The 18,958-nt window shown below is 31.5% G+C and overlaps 1 protein-coding gene across 1 annotated transcript in view; it reads right to left on the bottom strand.

The window, feature by feature from the left end:
* The window catches only part of LOC118182274 (sodium channel protein 1 brain-like), a 102,524-nt gene that overhangs the window by 66,746 nt on the left and 16,820 nt on the right, over positions 1-18,958 (bottom strand). Inside the window, exons 4-6 of the mRNA XM_035351596.2 lie at positions 12,988-13,119; positions 9,966-10,181; positions 2,196-2,232 (exon numbers count right to left, since the gene is read on the bottom strand). Of these exons, the coding sequence (XP_035207487.2) occupies positions 2,196-2,232; positions 9,966-10,181; positions 12,988-13,119 (385 nt within the window). The remainder of the gene's footprint in view (positions 1-2,195; positions 2,233-9,965; positions 10,182-12,987; positions 13,120-18,958) is intronic.

Raw genomic sequence — 18,958 nt, 5'->3', positions numbered from 1 at the left:
ATTCTATAAACAGACATACTTTCTTGTTCAGTTACAAAGTTCCGCTGTTCAAGTCCCGTAATTGCTGTGCCGAGAATACCGACTAACTTATCAATCGAAATTTTTTCGTTTTCACTAACCTCTCTGTCACCTTCTTCGTGTCTTTATCCATTTTTTGCAGCAATTCCACTTTTTGTTTGATGGACATCGAAACATACTTTCGTTTTGTAGATCCTTTGGGCGCTCCAGCATCGGAAATTCTATTTGACATAATCGAAAGTTCGAGTTTACTTTTATAAAATTGCTCTTACAGTCTGAAGTAATAAGCCGGATCACAGTCTGAAGTAATAAGCCTTACAGTCTGAAGTAATAAGCCGGATCCAGTTCGAAGATTAAGGAACAACGCAATCATCAACATTAACTGAAATAGATAATTAGATAATTTTAGCTTATACCATCCGTTATACATTAAACGCGCACGCGAAAACGTATTCTACACTTGCGCACACGCATTATGCGCAGTCGTAAGCGCGTAAACGCCTATGCGCATGTGTCAACGCAGCGCATGCGCAGAAAGTTTTTAGCTTTGAGGTCCGGATTATAGATCATTCCGGATTATGGGTGTCCGAATTAACGACTTTTGACTGTATTTCAGAAGTCATTCATCAGCTGTAGAATAAAGGCAAATATCTACAGGTTGTTTAAACTAAATCCAAAATTTACAAAAATATGATAACCCTCTACAAGATTAAATTTTATATTTTTCGTATTTGCTGATCTGACTGCAACATGAACCATATTTTATAATTAGGTATACTGAGAGAAACATCAAGTGCTGTTCAATTGACTTCAAACTAAAATTTCATATCCCATCAAGACAACAATCTGAAATGTATGACACATAATCACATAACATAAAATTCTGGTCACTTTTACTACTACAAGCAAAAAATATTTAGCTTAGCTAAATCTCCAGACATCATTTTTATTAAAAATATGAGGAACAGACTTGAAAGAGGTGTAAAAGAGTATCTATTTCTTTACCTTTATTTAAGATTAACAGCAAACTTTATACATGCAAAATAACGAGAAATTATTTACGTTTTAAAACAGGGCAAAATTACATTCTTAAACTAGAGTACAGTTTTTGAAGACAATTAAAGTATAATTTTCAGCAAAATGAAATGCATATTTTATAGCTAGATTATATTATTACACTTTGTATATAAAATTTCTTCATAATACAAAATAAGAGAAACTGCTTACATTTTACTTTTAGAATTAAATGCCCATATAAATAGCATAATTGCTTTATTTACAGCATTGAAGGTTTAGAAAAATAACTTTGCACAGTTTAAACAAATGAAGAAATTCAGAAAAAAAATTAGCACAGATAAGTGTAAAAATTATTGCAAATAAGTATAAAAATTATTGCTAGATTCAACTCAACATGAACAAGAAAGATACTAGCAATTAATCTGCAGGTAGCAATTAATTTCTTTCTACATTGAATCTGTAGGGTTTTTCTTATTTTGCATAACAAATTTTAAGTTTTCCTGTTCTCAACTTCCCCTCACTTCTCTCGCCAGGATGTAAATTTAAAGTTAAATGAAGTGCTATTTAAACATGTGATTATCTCAGTTTATTCAGAGTGTTTTTCGCTAGCCTAGCACACATTTCGTTGTTATTTTGTGGTTACGCTAGTAAGCCTCTTGGACTTATCAGTTTAGCATCACGCCGGTTAGATTTCCGTGAGTCTATTTCTTAGGAGTAATTTTGAAGTGCGTTCTTGCACTCGTTCATTTTCAGTTTACGTTTAATTACCGCCGCAAGTGAATGGTGCTTTTGTAACGGACGATGTCTGTGCTTTCTGTTAAATTAGTCTGATTCAATAAAGGGTTATTTCGCACCCTTCTTCTGTTGCTGGTATTTAATTCACGCCTGTGCGATAATTTGCCAGGTTCATTGTAGGATCTAAGTTAGTGTATGTCGACAAGTAGAGATAGATCTTACAAATCTTTTCATTTGTTTCCTCAGAATTTAATTCATCAAACAATTTAAGTTACAAGCATTGTTGAAATTAATTAATACACTTAGAAGGAAATTACTAAAACTTTAAAAGATCATACAAAGTAAGAATAAATATGTACAAAATTCTTTATTATCATCAATCACTAAGAAAAATCTAGTTGCGTATAAACTTTTGTTTCAAATACCTTGTTCTTTCATCAAATTTATTTCATTCCCTTCAGCCTAAAACAGAATAAAAAACAACAATGAATTTACTATAATAATTCAGTGAACTATATAATTATTTTCAAATATGATATTATTTTGGAGGCAATATTATAAAATTTGAATGCAGATAATTAAATGTGTATTTCTTTTATTCAAATCTGTGTTCCTGTTAATAAAGAAATTTTATACCACATTTAAAATTTTTCATAATAATAATAATAATAATAATAATAATAATAATAATAATAATAATAATAAAGAAAAGAAAAACTGGAAAATTTCTAATTATACAGATCTTTTTTTTTATCTGTAGTTAATGGAAACATAAAAGAACAAGATAAGTTAGAATCTTTTATATACTAAAATTTAAAAAGAATTTAATGTAATTAAACCATGATAAATTCTGAAAACTCATTAAAATCAAATCATATTACTTAAGTTCAAATTATAATTTTATTTTATTTTCTTGTGCTTACAGAGATATAAAAAAAATGTATATTTTTCCCACAATTAATAATGGCCAGATTATTTGATTAGATTACTTGACACAGTTAAAATGTATTAAGGCTATCTGCCGATCAGAAAGGTGTTTTAGTGAAGGGCTATCCTAAGGAAACTAGCCCATACTTATATTACATGTGAGGAAAATCACAAAATGTTCATACAGCAATAGGTATATATAAAAGTGAGCTCGAGACCAGAATTTCACCACTGGTCAGACAAATATAGTGCTATTCCACTAACTGTGCCATGACGAACTTTGCCACTTTTGAACTTTTGATGGAGAACATCCCAAGAGATAGATCCGATGGGTTCCCACCTCTCTTCCCCTCTCAGAAAACCACTTAAGAGGATTTTTGTCTCGTATTTTAAGTGTCCTCTTGCCACGCAGACATCATACACTTACAAACATACATATCTTCTCCAGGATTCAAACCTGGGCCCACTGATACAATGCACTAAATCACTTAAGAATAGAATCCATAGCAAGTTGTTTGTGGCTTAAGCAATTTGCCTATTAGTTGATGCAGTGATGTCCAAGAATGAGTAGTGGCAGTGATGGCTTTTTTCATTATCAAAAATTTTTTAAATAATTCTTATTTATGATACTGAAAAACAGAACTCATTTAATACTCTCAAAACCAGAGTAAAATTTTTGGAGTGTATGTTAATAGTCATCTCTTATACCTGCTAACTATACCTAAGATCACTTTATTTCAAACATGAAAATTATGGTATATACCATAACTCATAATTCAGATTTATGAAAAAACTCTTTCATGTAATGAAGTATATAAATAGCTATATATAGTTCAAAGAAGATAAAAATTTGCCCAATAGATGTGTTGAAATGTGCACTTCAAGTTAATGTAGGTGTAAAATCTTAAAAAAGTACAATGGATGAATTCATTTGTAGAATTATAGCAATGATGCTAGAAATCTCTCTTGTCAGGACCTTAAAGGAATCAAAATTTATAGAAAAAAGTTTAGTGTTTGTTTGCTCTATTAAACATTTCTTTGAATGTATATTTTTTAATATTTTTTTCCTGCATTAGAAGCATACTACAGATTTTGTTGACTGTTAGTTTATTGATGATTGTGGCATTGTCATCATGACGAAAAACTTCTGTTACATCACCTTCATCTATTACAACTTTTTTTCATTTCTTCATAAATTCCATTCATTGGAAAATTGTGCTTTTTGTTTGTGACATCTGAAAAGCTCCAGATTTGAGGCTATCATTACAAAGCTTAGCAGCATCCACTATACACTAATGGCAATGTATTATGTGAGTGACAACTAAAGACATGCTGTTCTGCTAAATTTTGTTTTGCTTCTATAGCACAATGATGAAGTTAAGTCTGGATTATACTAATTCAGTTATTTATTACACTGACACTTATTTTTTGCATATGCTTAAGGCATATCTGAGTTTCAAATAAATAAATTTCCACATATACTCAACGCTTATCAAAGAGTGGTGCAAGACATTTTGTGGCCCATGGCAGTTTCTGCATGTCTTAAATTCTGCTGCCTGCAACTGCACCAGCTCTGGTGCTGGTATTGGGCTTATCTGAATAACTAATCAGTTACTCTTAATTCAAACAATACTAAATGTAATCTTTTGGTCTATGAGTATCATTTAAACAATTTTATTTTTGTGCATGGAAAGAAATATCTGTTAGCTTTCTTTTCATTAACACTTTAGAGCAGGGCTTCTTAAACTATGGGTCGCGACCCCATTTGGGGTTGCGTAGCAAAATTCTGGGGTCGCGAGAGATTTTAATGTCAAATATTTATATATAATATATATATATATACCATTTTATAACATCACTAGAGTTGGCGGAATACAGTGGACTTGCAGTGTCTAGACACGCGCATTTGTTGAAGGTTTTGAGCTATCTCCACCGACAGCAGTAAACGATCGATGATCGCTATTATTATACTGTGGCTATACATTGTTAGTGCGTTTGTCGGTATCATACATGTTGAATAAACCGCGCGCCGCTGACTTCCCACAAGGGAGGAATGCGCGCACGTACACACGTGCAACCTGCAGCTAAACAATGATTCAATACACGCGCTGGCAAATACGCATTAACCAAACCGGTCTGTGGGGCTCTTATAAAAAAGCGCGCATAAATACTTGTAAAACCCGTTGAAAAATTTGTGAATTTTATGCTTTTTAAGCGAATTTTCATAACATTCCGTAACTCGCATTGACTAAAACGCTTGTGTAAACTCACCTACACTGACTGTAATATGAATTAGTGGAGTGTTGACGCTCTTCTAGTGTGGTCAATTGTCAGTGTCCCCCGTAACAAGATTTTAGTTTTTTTTTTTATTTATTCGGTAATTAATAAATCAATTATTATCTGCAATATGTTATTTTTATATATTTATTTTATTTTAGGATCAAAATAATTTTTGGCCATGGATAAATGGCTGAACTTAAAGAAGAATGGTAATGACGCAGATGATAATGCTACAAACTCTTCTCAGGCAGGACAAAGTATTGGAAAACAGGCATCTAATGTGCGAAAAAGAAAATATGATGAGTCTTTTCTTCAATTTGGCTTTACATTTCAAAATTGTGAGGGTAATGAACAACCTCTTTGTTTGATCTGCAATGAATTATTGGCTTCGGAGAGTATGAAACCATCAAAATTAAAAAGACATCTTGAATCAAAGCATGTTTCGTATGTCAATAAACCAAAAGAATATTTTGAAAGACTGTTGAAATCTTTAAATAAAGAAAAGAAAATCTTTGAAAAACTTATAACTGTTAATGAAAAATATTTACTAGCGTCATATGAAGTTTCATACTGTATTGCTAAAAATAAAAAGCCGTTCACCATTGGAGAAGATCTGTGTTACCTGCTGCTATTAAAATGGTAGAAATACTACATGGAAGAAAATATGGCGATGATATTCGAAAAATTCCTTTGTCGAATGACACTGTCTCGAATAGAATTTCTGATATTAACAAGGATCAATTAATACAACGTATTACAAGAATTAAAGAAAGCCCAAAATTTTCAATTCAGTTGGACGAAACAACTGATATTACTAAATTGGCTCAGTTGTTAGTATATGTCAGGTACGTTTATAAAGAAAGCGTGGAGGAAGAATTGTTATTTTGTCGTCCTATGGAAGACCATACTACAGGGAAAGACATATATTGTAAAGTTGACGAATTTTTAAAAGCAGAAGGTTTAGAATGGAAAAATTGCTTTGGAATATGCACAGATGGTGCAAGAGCGATGACGGGCAAAAATATTGGTTTTAAATCATTTTTTCAAGCTGTTCATTATGATCATATAACTTTTACTCACTGCCTTATTCACCGAGAGGCTCTTACAGCAAAAAAATTAGCACCAGAATTGAACGATGTGCTTCAGGATGCTGTTAAAATCATAAATTTTTTTAAGAGCCACGCCCTTAACAGTCGCTTATTTTCAAATCTCTGTAAGGATACGGATTCCAACTACACAACTTTGTTATTACATGCAGAAGTAAGATGGTTGTCAAGAGGTCAAAATTTAAGAAGATTATTGTTATTAAAGGACGAGATCGAAATATTTTTAACCGAACGAAAATGTGAACTTGCTGCTTTTTTTCAAAATGACTTATGGCTATCCAAGCTGTGTTATTTGTCAGATATTTTTGCGAAGTTAAACGATCTCAACTTGTCTCTTCAAGGAAAATATTGCGATATATTTACTTCAAATAATAAAATTGAAAGTTTTATTAAAAATATCAACATTTGGAAAAGTAGGGTCGAAAAAAATTCGTTCGAAATGTTTTCCAGTGTCGACAATTTTGTAATCGAGAAAATTCATTGTAAAACTTTTATTGCAAAAATTATTGTACATCACTTAAAAGCGCTAGAAATACAGTTCCGGACAAATTTTAAATTAAATATTGATTTCCAAAAAATAGTTTGGATTGAAAAGCCGTTTTGGATTGGCTTAAGTGAGATTGATCACCTGCCACTTAAAGCTCAAGAGGAATTTGCTGAGCTTTCGAGTGACTCAAAACTACAATTTCAAAAAAACCCCTTGACTGAATTCTGGATCGGAACTAGAACTGAATTTCCCACAATCGCTGATATGGCATTAAATGTACTTCTGCCATTCAACACCACATATTTATGTGAAGTTACTTTCTCAGCTTTAACACATATTAAATCCCAATATCGTTCAGCGTTAAAAAATGTTGAAGAGGTCTTACGTCCAGCAGTTTCAAACATTCCACCAAGATTTGATTTGTTATGCAATAAAAAACAGGCACATTCATCTCATTAAATTTTTTACTTATACTTTAATTTAATACTTACCACGCAACTACTTGAATATATTCGAGAGAATTAAGATGGTCAGAATCCACTTTTATTTTTGAAACTATAATAAATACAATTTTATAATTTTTTGTGCAATTTTTAGTTTTAGATTTTTGTATGTTTCAAAACGAATTCTAAACTTATATATTTTCATATGTATATGTATATTGTTACCTAATAAATAAATCATCAAAAAATATTAATTTATTTTTCTTTTATATTTGTATGGGGTCGTCAAGAAACTCGCAATCATAAATGGGGTCGTGAATGACAAAAGTTTAAAAAGCCCTGCTTTAGAGCATAGTTCACTGAAGTCTGTAATCACTACCAAGTGTAATGTCAACTTAAAAGGTTACCATGCTGTTTAGTATTCAGATACTAATATTAAAAAAATTGTTTCAGACATCACAGCATGAGTCATTTCTCAAACTGCCATGTGTTTACAGTCCTGCAGTGAAGAATGCAAAATAATAATAAATAATGATTCAACAGATTGGCATCAGAAATATAAATTTTTCAATCGATATGAAATTAATCATATTTTGATGAAGAATGCTTCTTTGGTTTGAGATATATGCCAAGTTAAGATACAATTATGGAACTCTATTATTGATCATACAGATTTACAGAAATAAATGTTTGTTTCTTCAATATGACTGTATTTTATTTAGAGCAGAAGTGAAATTAAGAATCAGGACTCTCTGCATTTTATTATAAAAAAAGTGCCAAATCTACATGTACAAAAACTATGCAAGAAAAATTTCTAAAAAAAAAAGAAAAGGGGGGGGGGAAGAAAAAAAAAGTTTCCAGATAATGAATGTCCAGATTTAGGATTTTATAATTATCATACTTTTTTTGATTTACAACCAGGGCTGCGGAAGCAGCAGGGACAGTTTCTTTTAAATTTTCCTTCCCTTTTGCAGGATAATGATTGTGTGAAAAATGCTTTTGCAATACATACACTGTAACTTGTGGCTGATTTGTTTATGCCAAAAATGCTCCTCCATCCACCACACTTCCAAGATTTAGATATCTGCAACTATACTCCAATTCATAACATGAAGGAACCACTGCATAGCATTTGTTTCCAAACTTCTCTATAGAATTTTCAGGCAATATATCACTCTTTTCAAATCATCAACAGAATAAGCACTTCTATAAGCTACACCAGGACTTTGCATTGCTGGTCATTTTACTGTACACAATGCTGATGACCATATTGAAAGAGAGTAGTCTCATTGAATACTTTCTCTTCATTAAAAATAAATAGTTTCAACTACACAAAACGACACTCACAGTACTTTTATTGTGAGGGTTTCCCACAGTTTTCACAATACATTTAGTGCTTACTTTTACTGTACTGAAATTTTTTTTTTCAAACTTATTTCATGCAATTTTTTCCTTTTGGCAAAAGTATAATGAAATTTTATTATACTTTTGCCAAAAGGTTATAACAAAAGTTTCCTGCCAAAAAATGTTCCTCATAAAGTTGAAAAAAAAAAAAAAAAAAAAAAAACACATGAAAGCAGTATCTTTAGTGCGAGTAATAATCACCACCCAAATCTATGACTTTCTGCCAACGTTTTGGTAGTTTCAAAGCCTTCGGCGCAGAAACTTGGTGGCCATGAGTGCAAAACAGACCAACCTCATTTCGGATGTCCTGTGCAAAATGGAAGATAGCACCAGGAAGATGTAGGTACAGGGGTGAAAAAAGTTAGAATATCGAGACTATACGGTGGGTGTGGCAAAAGATCCAATTCAAGACCGCACAGAGTCCAGATACATGTGGTCTTGCATTATCTCCATGGAACATTACCTTTTTGCGTTTGAACTCATTTCAATGTATTTCCTTGATAGAAGCATCAACACAGACTAGCATCTTGCTGTACACCTTACAGTCGAGGGTTTTACCTTTTTTCAGATACTGTGTATAATACCATGGTAATGGCACCAGATACAAAGCATGATCTTTCTGTTAGTCAAAATGTGGTTTGTGAAGTTGCTGACTGGCTCACCAAGTACAGACCAACCTCCTTTTTGGCCTGTGTTGTTGAAGTAAATCCACTTTTTATCACAAGTGATGATCTGGTTCAGAATTTTGTCCTTCCATTGATATTCGAGCAGATTAGTGCAAGCCGAACACGTCTGTCCTTATCTGCTTCAGTCAGCTCATGAGGCATCCAGTGATTGACTTTTTGACGTCAAGTTTATGCAATGCATAGCTCGATTAACAAATGTGGCATTAACATCTAACACCTTAGCGAGCTCTCGAGTGGTTGCATACTAATCTACTTCCACAAGTTCTCACACAGGGGCCTCATCAACATCAGCAGGTTGGCTAGAGCACTCTGCTTCTTGAATATAATAGTCCTTGTTATTGAATTTTCAGTACCAAACCTTCACAGTGTCATATGATACAACATTAGTACCTAAAGCTGTACACATGATTTGGTGACATTCTGTAGGTGACTTTTGGCAACAGAACTGGAAGTAAATGATGGTTCTAATCTGGTAGCATGACAGTTCCATTTCAGACGATCTGTACTTAATGATAACAATATTTTTTTACAAATTTCACAGCACAGTGTTCTAAAGAAAATCTGTTTCTTTCAAATGCCAAAAATCGTTTGACAAAATATGATTAAACACAGCAATGCCAACTGTTCGCACTGACGATATATGCCATGGTAAGAAACTTTTGTTAAAACCCTATACTTTATTTTGAACATTACTCGGCAACATAATGTTAACATTCAGGAAGTTATAACTTTCTAAAAGCATTTCACAGCTTGTGTAAACAATGACTGCATGAAAAGTCAACAAAAGTTCACTTTAAAATTTGGTTTTAATGACCTTAAAATAAACAAAACAGGGCTGTTAAAAAGAAAAAATTCATTTTACCTGGTTTGTTAGTTTTTTTCTCTTATTCAAAATAATTTCTTTTACTTTATTCCAGTTTGTTCTTAGAGCGATCTCATGTTCTACCATAGTCTGATTTTCTTTCAAGATTCCCTTTAAAGTTTCTAAATCAGTAGGTAAAGAAAAAATACATAATTTTTCTATGTTGAACTGAAAACGGCTTTCAAACTTGAAAGAAGATAGAGGAAGATTTTGTTTCTGAAAAGAAAATGAAAACAATAAAGTACATAAATTTTATCCATGTTGAAAAAGTCAACTCACAGAAGCATATAATTTTACAAAATTAATCCAGCTTAGACTACATTTAGGTACAATTTAGTAAGAAAAAAGTAAATCTATTTCTCTCCATATATATGTGATATTTTGGTAGTTTTGATGAAGCTTGGCATCAAAGTTCAGGCATGGTTTTTGCAGAGTGGTAAGGCTAATCCAAATGATGAGGCAAGTTGATTTAGTTTTTAATGGTACATCTTTATTTCATAGCTTTAATTTAATTTCAGAAGCAGATCACTATTCGTTACTAAATAAGATTATTTTAAATTTAATGTGTCAAAGAGAAAAGGAAGATGGGAGCAGCAGCATAGGTTTTAAGAGCGCAGGGAGAGGAAAGCTTCATCACTACTGCCGAAATATCACAGTTATTTATTTAGCCGCCAGGACGTTATAATATTCAGGAGGAGTGTGAGTTATTCTGTGTGGGAAAAAGCTCCCGTGGATTATTTAATGAGCTTTCAACTTTCATTGTCTGCAGTGGGTCAAGGACATTGCATAGAGCGTCAAACCATCTGCAGACAGAATTTCCCTGTGCTTTGCTTCTCATCGGCTGTGAAAATGAAATGTTTTTCAAGTGCACTGTGATTATCCATTACGCACAATGAAAAGTTTTTCAAGTGATTGATGAAAAAATTATTGGTGCTTCAGAACTTTGTGTAAATTGATTATTCGTGCTTCAAAAATTATGAATACTAGATCCAAAACAAGGATGGCAACAAACACAGAATCAATAGCCACTGTCAACGCTGCAAAATTTCAATTTACTATTTTTGACGGATCAAAAATTTTCCTATCGACAAATACATTCTGCTGTTTGAGCAAAAATGTACTACCAAAAATATTCAGGATAAAGATAAAACCTTCAGCTTTGCTCTCTACTCTGCTAAGATGTAATTTTGTTGGCTTGCTTTCTATCTCAACAATATCAAAAATGTAAATCTTCTGTGGAAAGGCACAACTAGAGTGCCAAGTGATGGTGGCCACAAATTATCAATTGCCAATAAAAATGGAGCCTCGACTGCCAGTTTCTTTGGATATTACCAAGTTAACATTATTAGCAGACTACGCAATCAAAATTCTTCTTCAGTATGGATCTAAGCGTGCATCGACACTGTTCTGGCTTTTCCTTGTGCTTTTATTTATTACTTAATATACATATCTTAATAATTAAAGCAAACATTTTCAAAGTGTAGGTTATTACTATTAATATTATACAGTCAAAAGTCGTTAATTCGGACACCCATAATCCGGAATGATCTATAATCCGGACCTCAAAGCTACAAACTTTCTGCGCATGCGTCGCGTTCACGCATGCGCACAGGCATTTACGAGAGCGCGTAAGACCCTTACGGCTGCGAATATGTTTGTGCGCATGCGCGTTTAAATTGTAACGGAGTTATACGCTAAGCTAAAGTTATCTAATTCAGTTAATGTTGCCGATTGCGTTGTTCCTTAATCTTCGAATTGGATCCGGCTTATTATTTTTTGCAGACTGTTACAGCAATTTTATAAAAGTAAGCTTGAACTTTCGATTATGTCAAATAGAATTTCCGATATATATTTACTACAAAGCGAAAGTATGTTTTGAGATCCGAAATCTGTTTATCAATTTCATGCGGCGGATTGGAAGTTGATCTGTCAGCACTATCCTTATCTTCAGGGCAGATGTTTTTATTTTATTTGGTTTATAATTCCATACTAAGTGTAGTATTTCATTCGGTCTTTGATATGATTTAAATCAAGTTCCTCGTCATTATAATTCGCTTCCGATAGTGAAGAAAGTGACCCAGGGGTTATTGAAAACGAAAACATTTCGATTGACAAATTAGTCGGTATTCTCGAAACAGCAATTATAGGACTTGAACAGTGGAACTTTGTAACTAAACAAGAAATTATGTCTGTTTAATAGAATTAAAGAGAAAGTATTATCACATGAAACGAAGCAACTTACATTAAAGGAAATGTTTAATAAAGTAAACAAATAAATATTAAGCTTTTTCTTTTTCTAAATTTTGATACCCTTTAGATCATAATTGTTCTTTATTTCATAAATTACGGTTTCATATTTTTAATTTTGTAATTTCTGCATGCCATCTTACCAGATTTAAACTGATGATCTATAATCCGGAAAAATCGATAATCCGGAATCGCCGAAGTCCCGACGAGTCCGGATTAACGACTTTTGACTGTATGTATAATACAGTATGCACTGCATAATATGATTGCATTTAATGTTACCATTTAGATATAGTTATTGAGTTGGAGGAGTCCCACTCACTTGCATGTGAAAGCACAGAAAGTGCATTACTTTTTGTGATCAACAATTTGATTATCATTATAAAAATATATTGCAGAATGAATTTTTAAACTGAAGCAGAATTGCCAAATAAAGTCAAAATAGAGTGTAGAAACATGTTTCCAAGTAAGGGATTAAGAAACCATGCAGCTTGGTTTTGATTTAAGATGGCTTTGATGTGCAAAGGTGCCCATTTTTCAAGTTTTAGCAACATTGACTGGATTCATCAGAATTAGAGAATAATGAAGCGGAATTTTAGATTACCTTGCTTTTTTCCATGAAACACACAGAAGCAATTCATGTTGCAACACCAGTGACAGAAGAAGACAGCTGGTAGTCATTTTTTAAAGATATTAAGCTTATCAAGATGATGTCAATACATATTCCCAAATTTGTTTTATATATAAATATATTTTTTTAAAGTTTTCAACTTACTTCTTTTGAAGCCACTACAGCATCATATGAGCTTATTACAACAACAAGCATTAGATTCAGAAGATAAAATGATCCAAAGAATATCACAGGAACAAAAAAGAAAGTGCTAAATGGTCCTGTAGCTTCAATTATCTAAAAAAACAGATAAAGGCACAATTTCTATAAATTAAGAATTAATATATTAAGTAAATAGATAGAGAAAAATCTGTAGCATATTATAAAAAAAGATATTAATAAATATACACCGTATTCAACTAACATTCAGGAGTTACATTTTGAAAGCTAATTTTTTAAAAACTACTTGTGTGATTTTTCAAAACTTAGCATAATTTGAGTCATAGAATCGAAATATGGAAAAAAAATAGGTATGTCATTTCAGAAAAATTTCGATTTTGTGTCAAAATACCTTTGTTAGAGAAATGCTATATATAAATCTAATTTATATTTTTAGTTGCGTTTTTGAGACGTGAAAAATGCAAGCTAAATTTTGTCAATTGGCTGCCAGTAGAGTGGTAGATATAGAACTGTCCCCCTCTTTTTTTGGCAAGATGTACATACTATTGTGTAAATAAAGTTAGTTATATACATAATTTATTGAAAAAAAAACAGCTGAATACAAATATTAATTGATTAACCAATGGTTGAATCTTGCTAAGTATAAATAACAACTCAGCCTCGAGAAGGCTGCAAAATACCCTTTATTTAAAATTCAAGAGCACAAGGCACACCTGGTGCTTACAGCTCAGCCAATCGTCTGTGCAAATTAAGTACAATGCAAATTAAAATAACAATCAAATGTAAAATTTAAATTACACAAATAAATTTAATGCAAAGTTGGCTCATAAATCTAGCCGGTATAGAAATTCAAATATTGGAAATCATAATGCAATGTCAAAGATTAAGTGTCTTTAATCTTATATGAGCTAGCAGCAATTTAGTAACATGGCCTCAAGAGGCAGAACACATTCTGTCTTACAATCTATAAATCTCAGTTTAAATATTCACAAACTAATTTACATTCTGGCATGGAAATGGAAAGCAGTGGCAGTAAAGACCCAAAACATAAAATTAAAGCATTACAAAAAAAAAAAAATAAATAAAATAAAATAAAATAAAATAAATAAATAAATAAATAAATAATAATAATAATAATAATAATAACAATAAAGTGCTGAAAATTACTAGGCATAGCAAAAAGGTATTTGCACAATGTTTTAATTCAATAAATCTCATTTACTGCTTAGAAATATTTTCCTTAGCAATGTCTATAAAATTAAAAATTGGGAGGTTTGGCGAACTACCAGGAAAAGAGATGAAAAACTGGAAGAGTTGGTAGCTATGATATATACACTGAATAGTTGAACTGAATATGACATTTATTTTCATATGACTGAATAGAAGACCCAGCTGTATGTCTTTAATCTAATATCATAACACATGTTCATACAAAAATACTGAAACTCTAGACTGATGAACAAAAATAACTATTAAAGCTGCAAGCTGATATATGTATATAAATAGGACATTTTTTCTTATGCCCATGAACTGTTCAAGCAAAGGCAAAAGTGTCACAATATATGCAGCTAAAATTTTGGATTTGATTCATTGCCTAAAAAATGTACAGTGCATAATGTAAAAAATGCAATAATTCCAAAAAATATGAAATGCAAAATTTGTAAGAAATGAGCATAATAGTTTTTTTAATTAATTAATTTTTTAATTTTTTATTTTCTTATTAAAGAAGTCATTGCACTCACCCATCAATACTGTAAAATTTTATTGTTCAAACTGTAATATGGAAATTTTAATCTAGTCAAAGGCTTAGATGATGACCATAACATGGATGTGGCCTTCTGTATTATCTTTTCTTTTGAAAATTAGCAAGAAAATTATTAAATTTTATGAATTATTTATGTATTATTTAAGTCTTATGAATTAAATAAAAATTAAATTGATTCATTTTGCTTTATAAAACTTAAGTAATCTAGGTTTAACTACTGTGATTTGATCTATTAATAAAAAAGAAAAAATATCATAATCTCTGAAAAGGAGTTGTACAACATTTATCATTATAAAACTGAATTAAAAAATAAAATAAAATAATATAAATAAATTTAAAAAAAAAAAAAAATCTGAAATGTTTCAGATTTTAAATTACGTCCAAAGAGGCGTTTTTTAACATTTTGTGTGTTACCTTTCTTTATTAAATATCATGTTCCTCGCACTTAAACCATAAGATCCAGTGCAACAGCAATATCGCAAAATAGTTTTAAAATGAGCATATCTTTAGAATTTCCGATACAGAGACTCACGCGCTGGAGATAAAAATGTTTTTTCTGCACAACGTTGCCATTGCTCGCTTTGAAATCCTTGATTTTGTTAATCAAAAATTCGTCAAAGTTTTAAAAAATAGGAAATCGATCATAAAACAAATTTCAAATTTCAAATTTGGTCTTCCACATACTCATATTCGTTGGAGGATTATGTTATTCAAAATTCGATGACTCCATGTACCGTCGTTTTATCACAATACGAGAAATATACATACATTTATGCAGATTTTTCATTATTTAATTTCTTCAAATATAATGCAGCACTCTAACATTTTGTGGCAACAGTTTGAAAAGTGAACCGACATTTATGAGTCCGACGCAAAATGCCAAAACGAAACTAATAGTCCTTCGGGATTCAAATCCCTTTGGACTAATAAATAAATAAACAAAATATACTGATTATTAAACATGACTTAGGATTAAATAAAAGTTTAGGAATAATATACATGTGTATGTGTGTGTGTGCGTGTGTATATATTTGTGTGTGTGTGCATATATATATATTTTAAAATGTGCCACCCAGATGGGAATGTGGTTACTGACTCTGACTGCCATACCCAAGGGCCTGGGTTCGAATCCCTGAGAGGGCATGGATGTAAATTATCTGGCCCTTCACAGGAGGAAATGGTGGCCGTGCATTAGATGCCTCTATAACCAAATGACCACTGCTTCTTGCCTTGATAGTAGTAAAAGCCTCAAATGGCTAGTGCCCACCATTACAGTATACATATATATGTTTAAAATGTGCAGATATATAGTTTAAAATAAAAAGTACTTTAAAAATATTTGTAATTCAGATTCTCTAGTAGATCTCCTTTTATGTATATATATATATATATATATATATATATATATTGTATTTTTTTAAAAGAAAAGGAAATAGTTGGAGATTAAATGCAAGTTTACAGTATCTTTCCTATGAAGGTTGTAACCATTTTTATAGTGAAGAAAGTCATACCCAAAGGTAGTATAAGTAAAAATTACAATATTGAAAGCATTGCATAAAAAAGAAAATAAAATGAAATATTGATTTTCTCAGTTCAATGAGTTCTTGAATAATAGCAACAAAATAAAGTAGTCAGTCTTTGAAACCTAAAAAAGGGGCAGCTCGAATATGTATTAAATTAGCTTTAGTCTGAATAAAAAAACCAGAGAAACTTTGAAATTAAAAGCCGCTGAGAGTGCTCTAATTAATATCAAAGATATAAAAGAAAATACTGAGCGTTACAAATAATTAAAAAACAAAACAAAAAAAAAAAAAAAAAAAAAACCTAAAGTAAACCCCCCCAAGCCTTAACGTAATCAAATTCAGAAGGCTGCTTAAAATAAACAAAGTATTTTACAAAATTATTCTAATTAACTTCCTAAAATTCTCAAAGAAAAATGGTGAGAACAAATGCAGTTTCTTTAAGATTGAAGTTTCAATAAGTCTGGAGGGGGGGAAGGCTGAGAAAAGAATCTGGAAAAAGAAAATTGGAGGGGGGGGGGAAAACTGAAAGAAATTAAAAAAAAATTTTTTATTAATTAATTTATTTATTTTTCAACCCTTTTCAACAAAAATGTCATTATTTTCGAACCTGCAGCAATTTCACAGATTGCCTATTATTTTTTAAACTTTGTTTAAAAACCGTTTAAGAAAGCTTTGTCTATTGAGTTTTTTATATATATTTTATACATATAAATATACCATATTTGCCGTCATATAAGATGCACTTTTTTTATTTGAAAATATGTCCGAAAAATGGGGTGCATCTTATATGTCAATACTCAGTTTTTGATTACATTCATTTCGGGAAATTTCCTCTATTCGGAGTTACATGATTTTTTTTCTTGTTTCCTTGCAGAGTGTGAGAATATTACAGTTACGTAGAGTTCTGTGAACGCACATGAGGTGTCATCGACAATCACAATGGGTTTGTTTAAATCGACAATGGGTTTGTTTAAACTTTCCAATTTTTTTGAACAACTTTTAAGCGTGTGAAATTTCTACTATTCAATTTTCTTAAATTTGTTACCAAGCTATGGCTCAAAATCAACATCAGCATTGCTATAACATAGCATATAAGCTACGTGTGATTGCATATGCTAAAGAACATAGAAACAGGGCTGCAGACAGGCATATTGAGCCACCCCCCAAATGAGAAAATGATAAGAATTTGGCGGAATCAGGAAGAGAATCTAAAAAAAGCAACTCATAGTAAACATAACCTACCAAAGAAAATTGCACAATGGCCTGAACTTGAGGCAGAGCTGAATACTTGGATTTTAGACCATAGAAAAGAGGGACTTTGAGTCTCTACAAAAGTGATTATCCATCAAGAGAAAGCGATAACAACTGATAGAGAGATTGCCATTTCACTGGGTCTACATCATAGTGTTTCAGATTCATGAAGAGACACCAGCTATGTATGCAGACTAAAACAAAAATATTGTACAAGATACCAGATGAATATGAAGAAAAAATTGCAGAGCAGCTGGATGCAGTCTTCAGATTTTGAGGTTACACCGTCAGGAAAAAGGAAGAGGCCTAGCACTTTGCAAGTCCGTGAATGGGCCAAAGCTTCATGGGTTGCTGTGAAAACAGAGACAGTGGTTAAATCATTTAAGAAGTGTGGCATTAGCAATGCACTGGGTGGTAGAGAAGACAATTTGTTGTATGAGGACTCGGATGCTGATTTAGAAGAGGTTTCAAATGACTCTTCATTTAGCTTTGGAGATGAGTGTCTGGGTTTTGACAAAGAAGATTAAAAGGTGTTCTTTTCCAGATGTATTGGGTATTTGCGGAAAGTATTACTTTGTATTTGTATTTATATTTAAAATGCTGAAAATTCACTGTAATGATCAGTAATAAAGTTTTATCATTCAAAAATGCATATAAAAAAGGACTACATCTTATAGGCCAGTGCGTCTTATATGCCGTCAAATACGGTGTATATATGTTGAATAATTTGAAAGGAAAAAAGGCTAGAGGGCACTGATGCTCACATTGTTGGAAGAAAATAAAGTTTGTTTATGTTGAAGGTGGCGGCCTAAGAATATGCTCTGTACACATAGTGAATTAAAATAATGTTAAAAATGTTAAGATGTTAAAATTAGTAAACTACTGAACCACCATCATCTGATTTGGAAACGTAAAAAATTATAAAATGGTGCATGCGGTGAGAATATAAGACTTGAGAAACTTTTGTGTGTTTGATCTGAGTGTTTCGATTTGCATTTAAGAATGGAAAGTTCATATTCAAGGGACAATGGAATTCCAAATAAAGGTAGGGAAATCATAAATTAATTATTTAGTGATTATTTATAGTAATATAGTAAGTATTTATTATTGCTGTCATGGGTGTATTTAAATTAAATAAAATGGAAGCTTAATTAGACAGATTGAAACGTAAACGTTCCACATTGAGATCATCTGTTACAAGGTTAATTAAAATGATTGAAGATCAATTAAAAATTGAAGGAGAGAAAAATTCAATTAAAGAATTATGGGAATTATCTGAATTATTAACAGAAAAGAAAAATAATTTGAGAACGCTTGATGATGAAATACAAGAGTTAATTGATGTTAATTTAATTGAAGAAGATTACATTTTAAACAAAGAATATAATGACAAATGTATGATTGCTTGTAGTCAAAT

This window comes from Stegodyphus dumicola, chromosome 8, assembly GCF_044657685.1.
Source record: "Stegodyphus dumicola isolate Sdum_Otavi_A_Nest chromosome 8, ASM4465768v1".
Lineage (NCBI taxonomy): Eukaryota > Metazoa > Arthropoda > Arachnida > Araneae > Eresidae > Stegodyphus > Stegodyphus dumicola.
The sequence above is the reverse complement of the archived record's forward strand: the minus strand, read 5'-3'. Positions and strand labels throughout refer to the sequence as shown.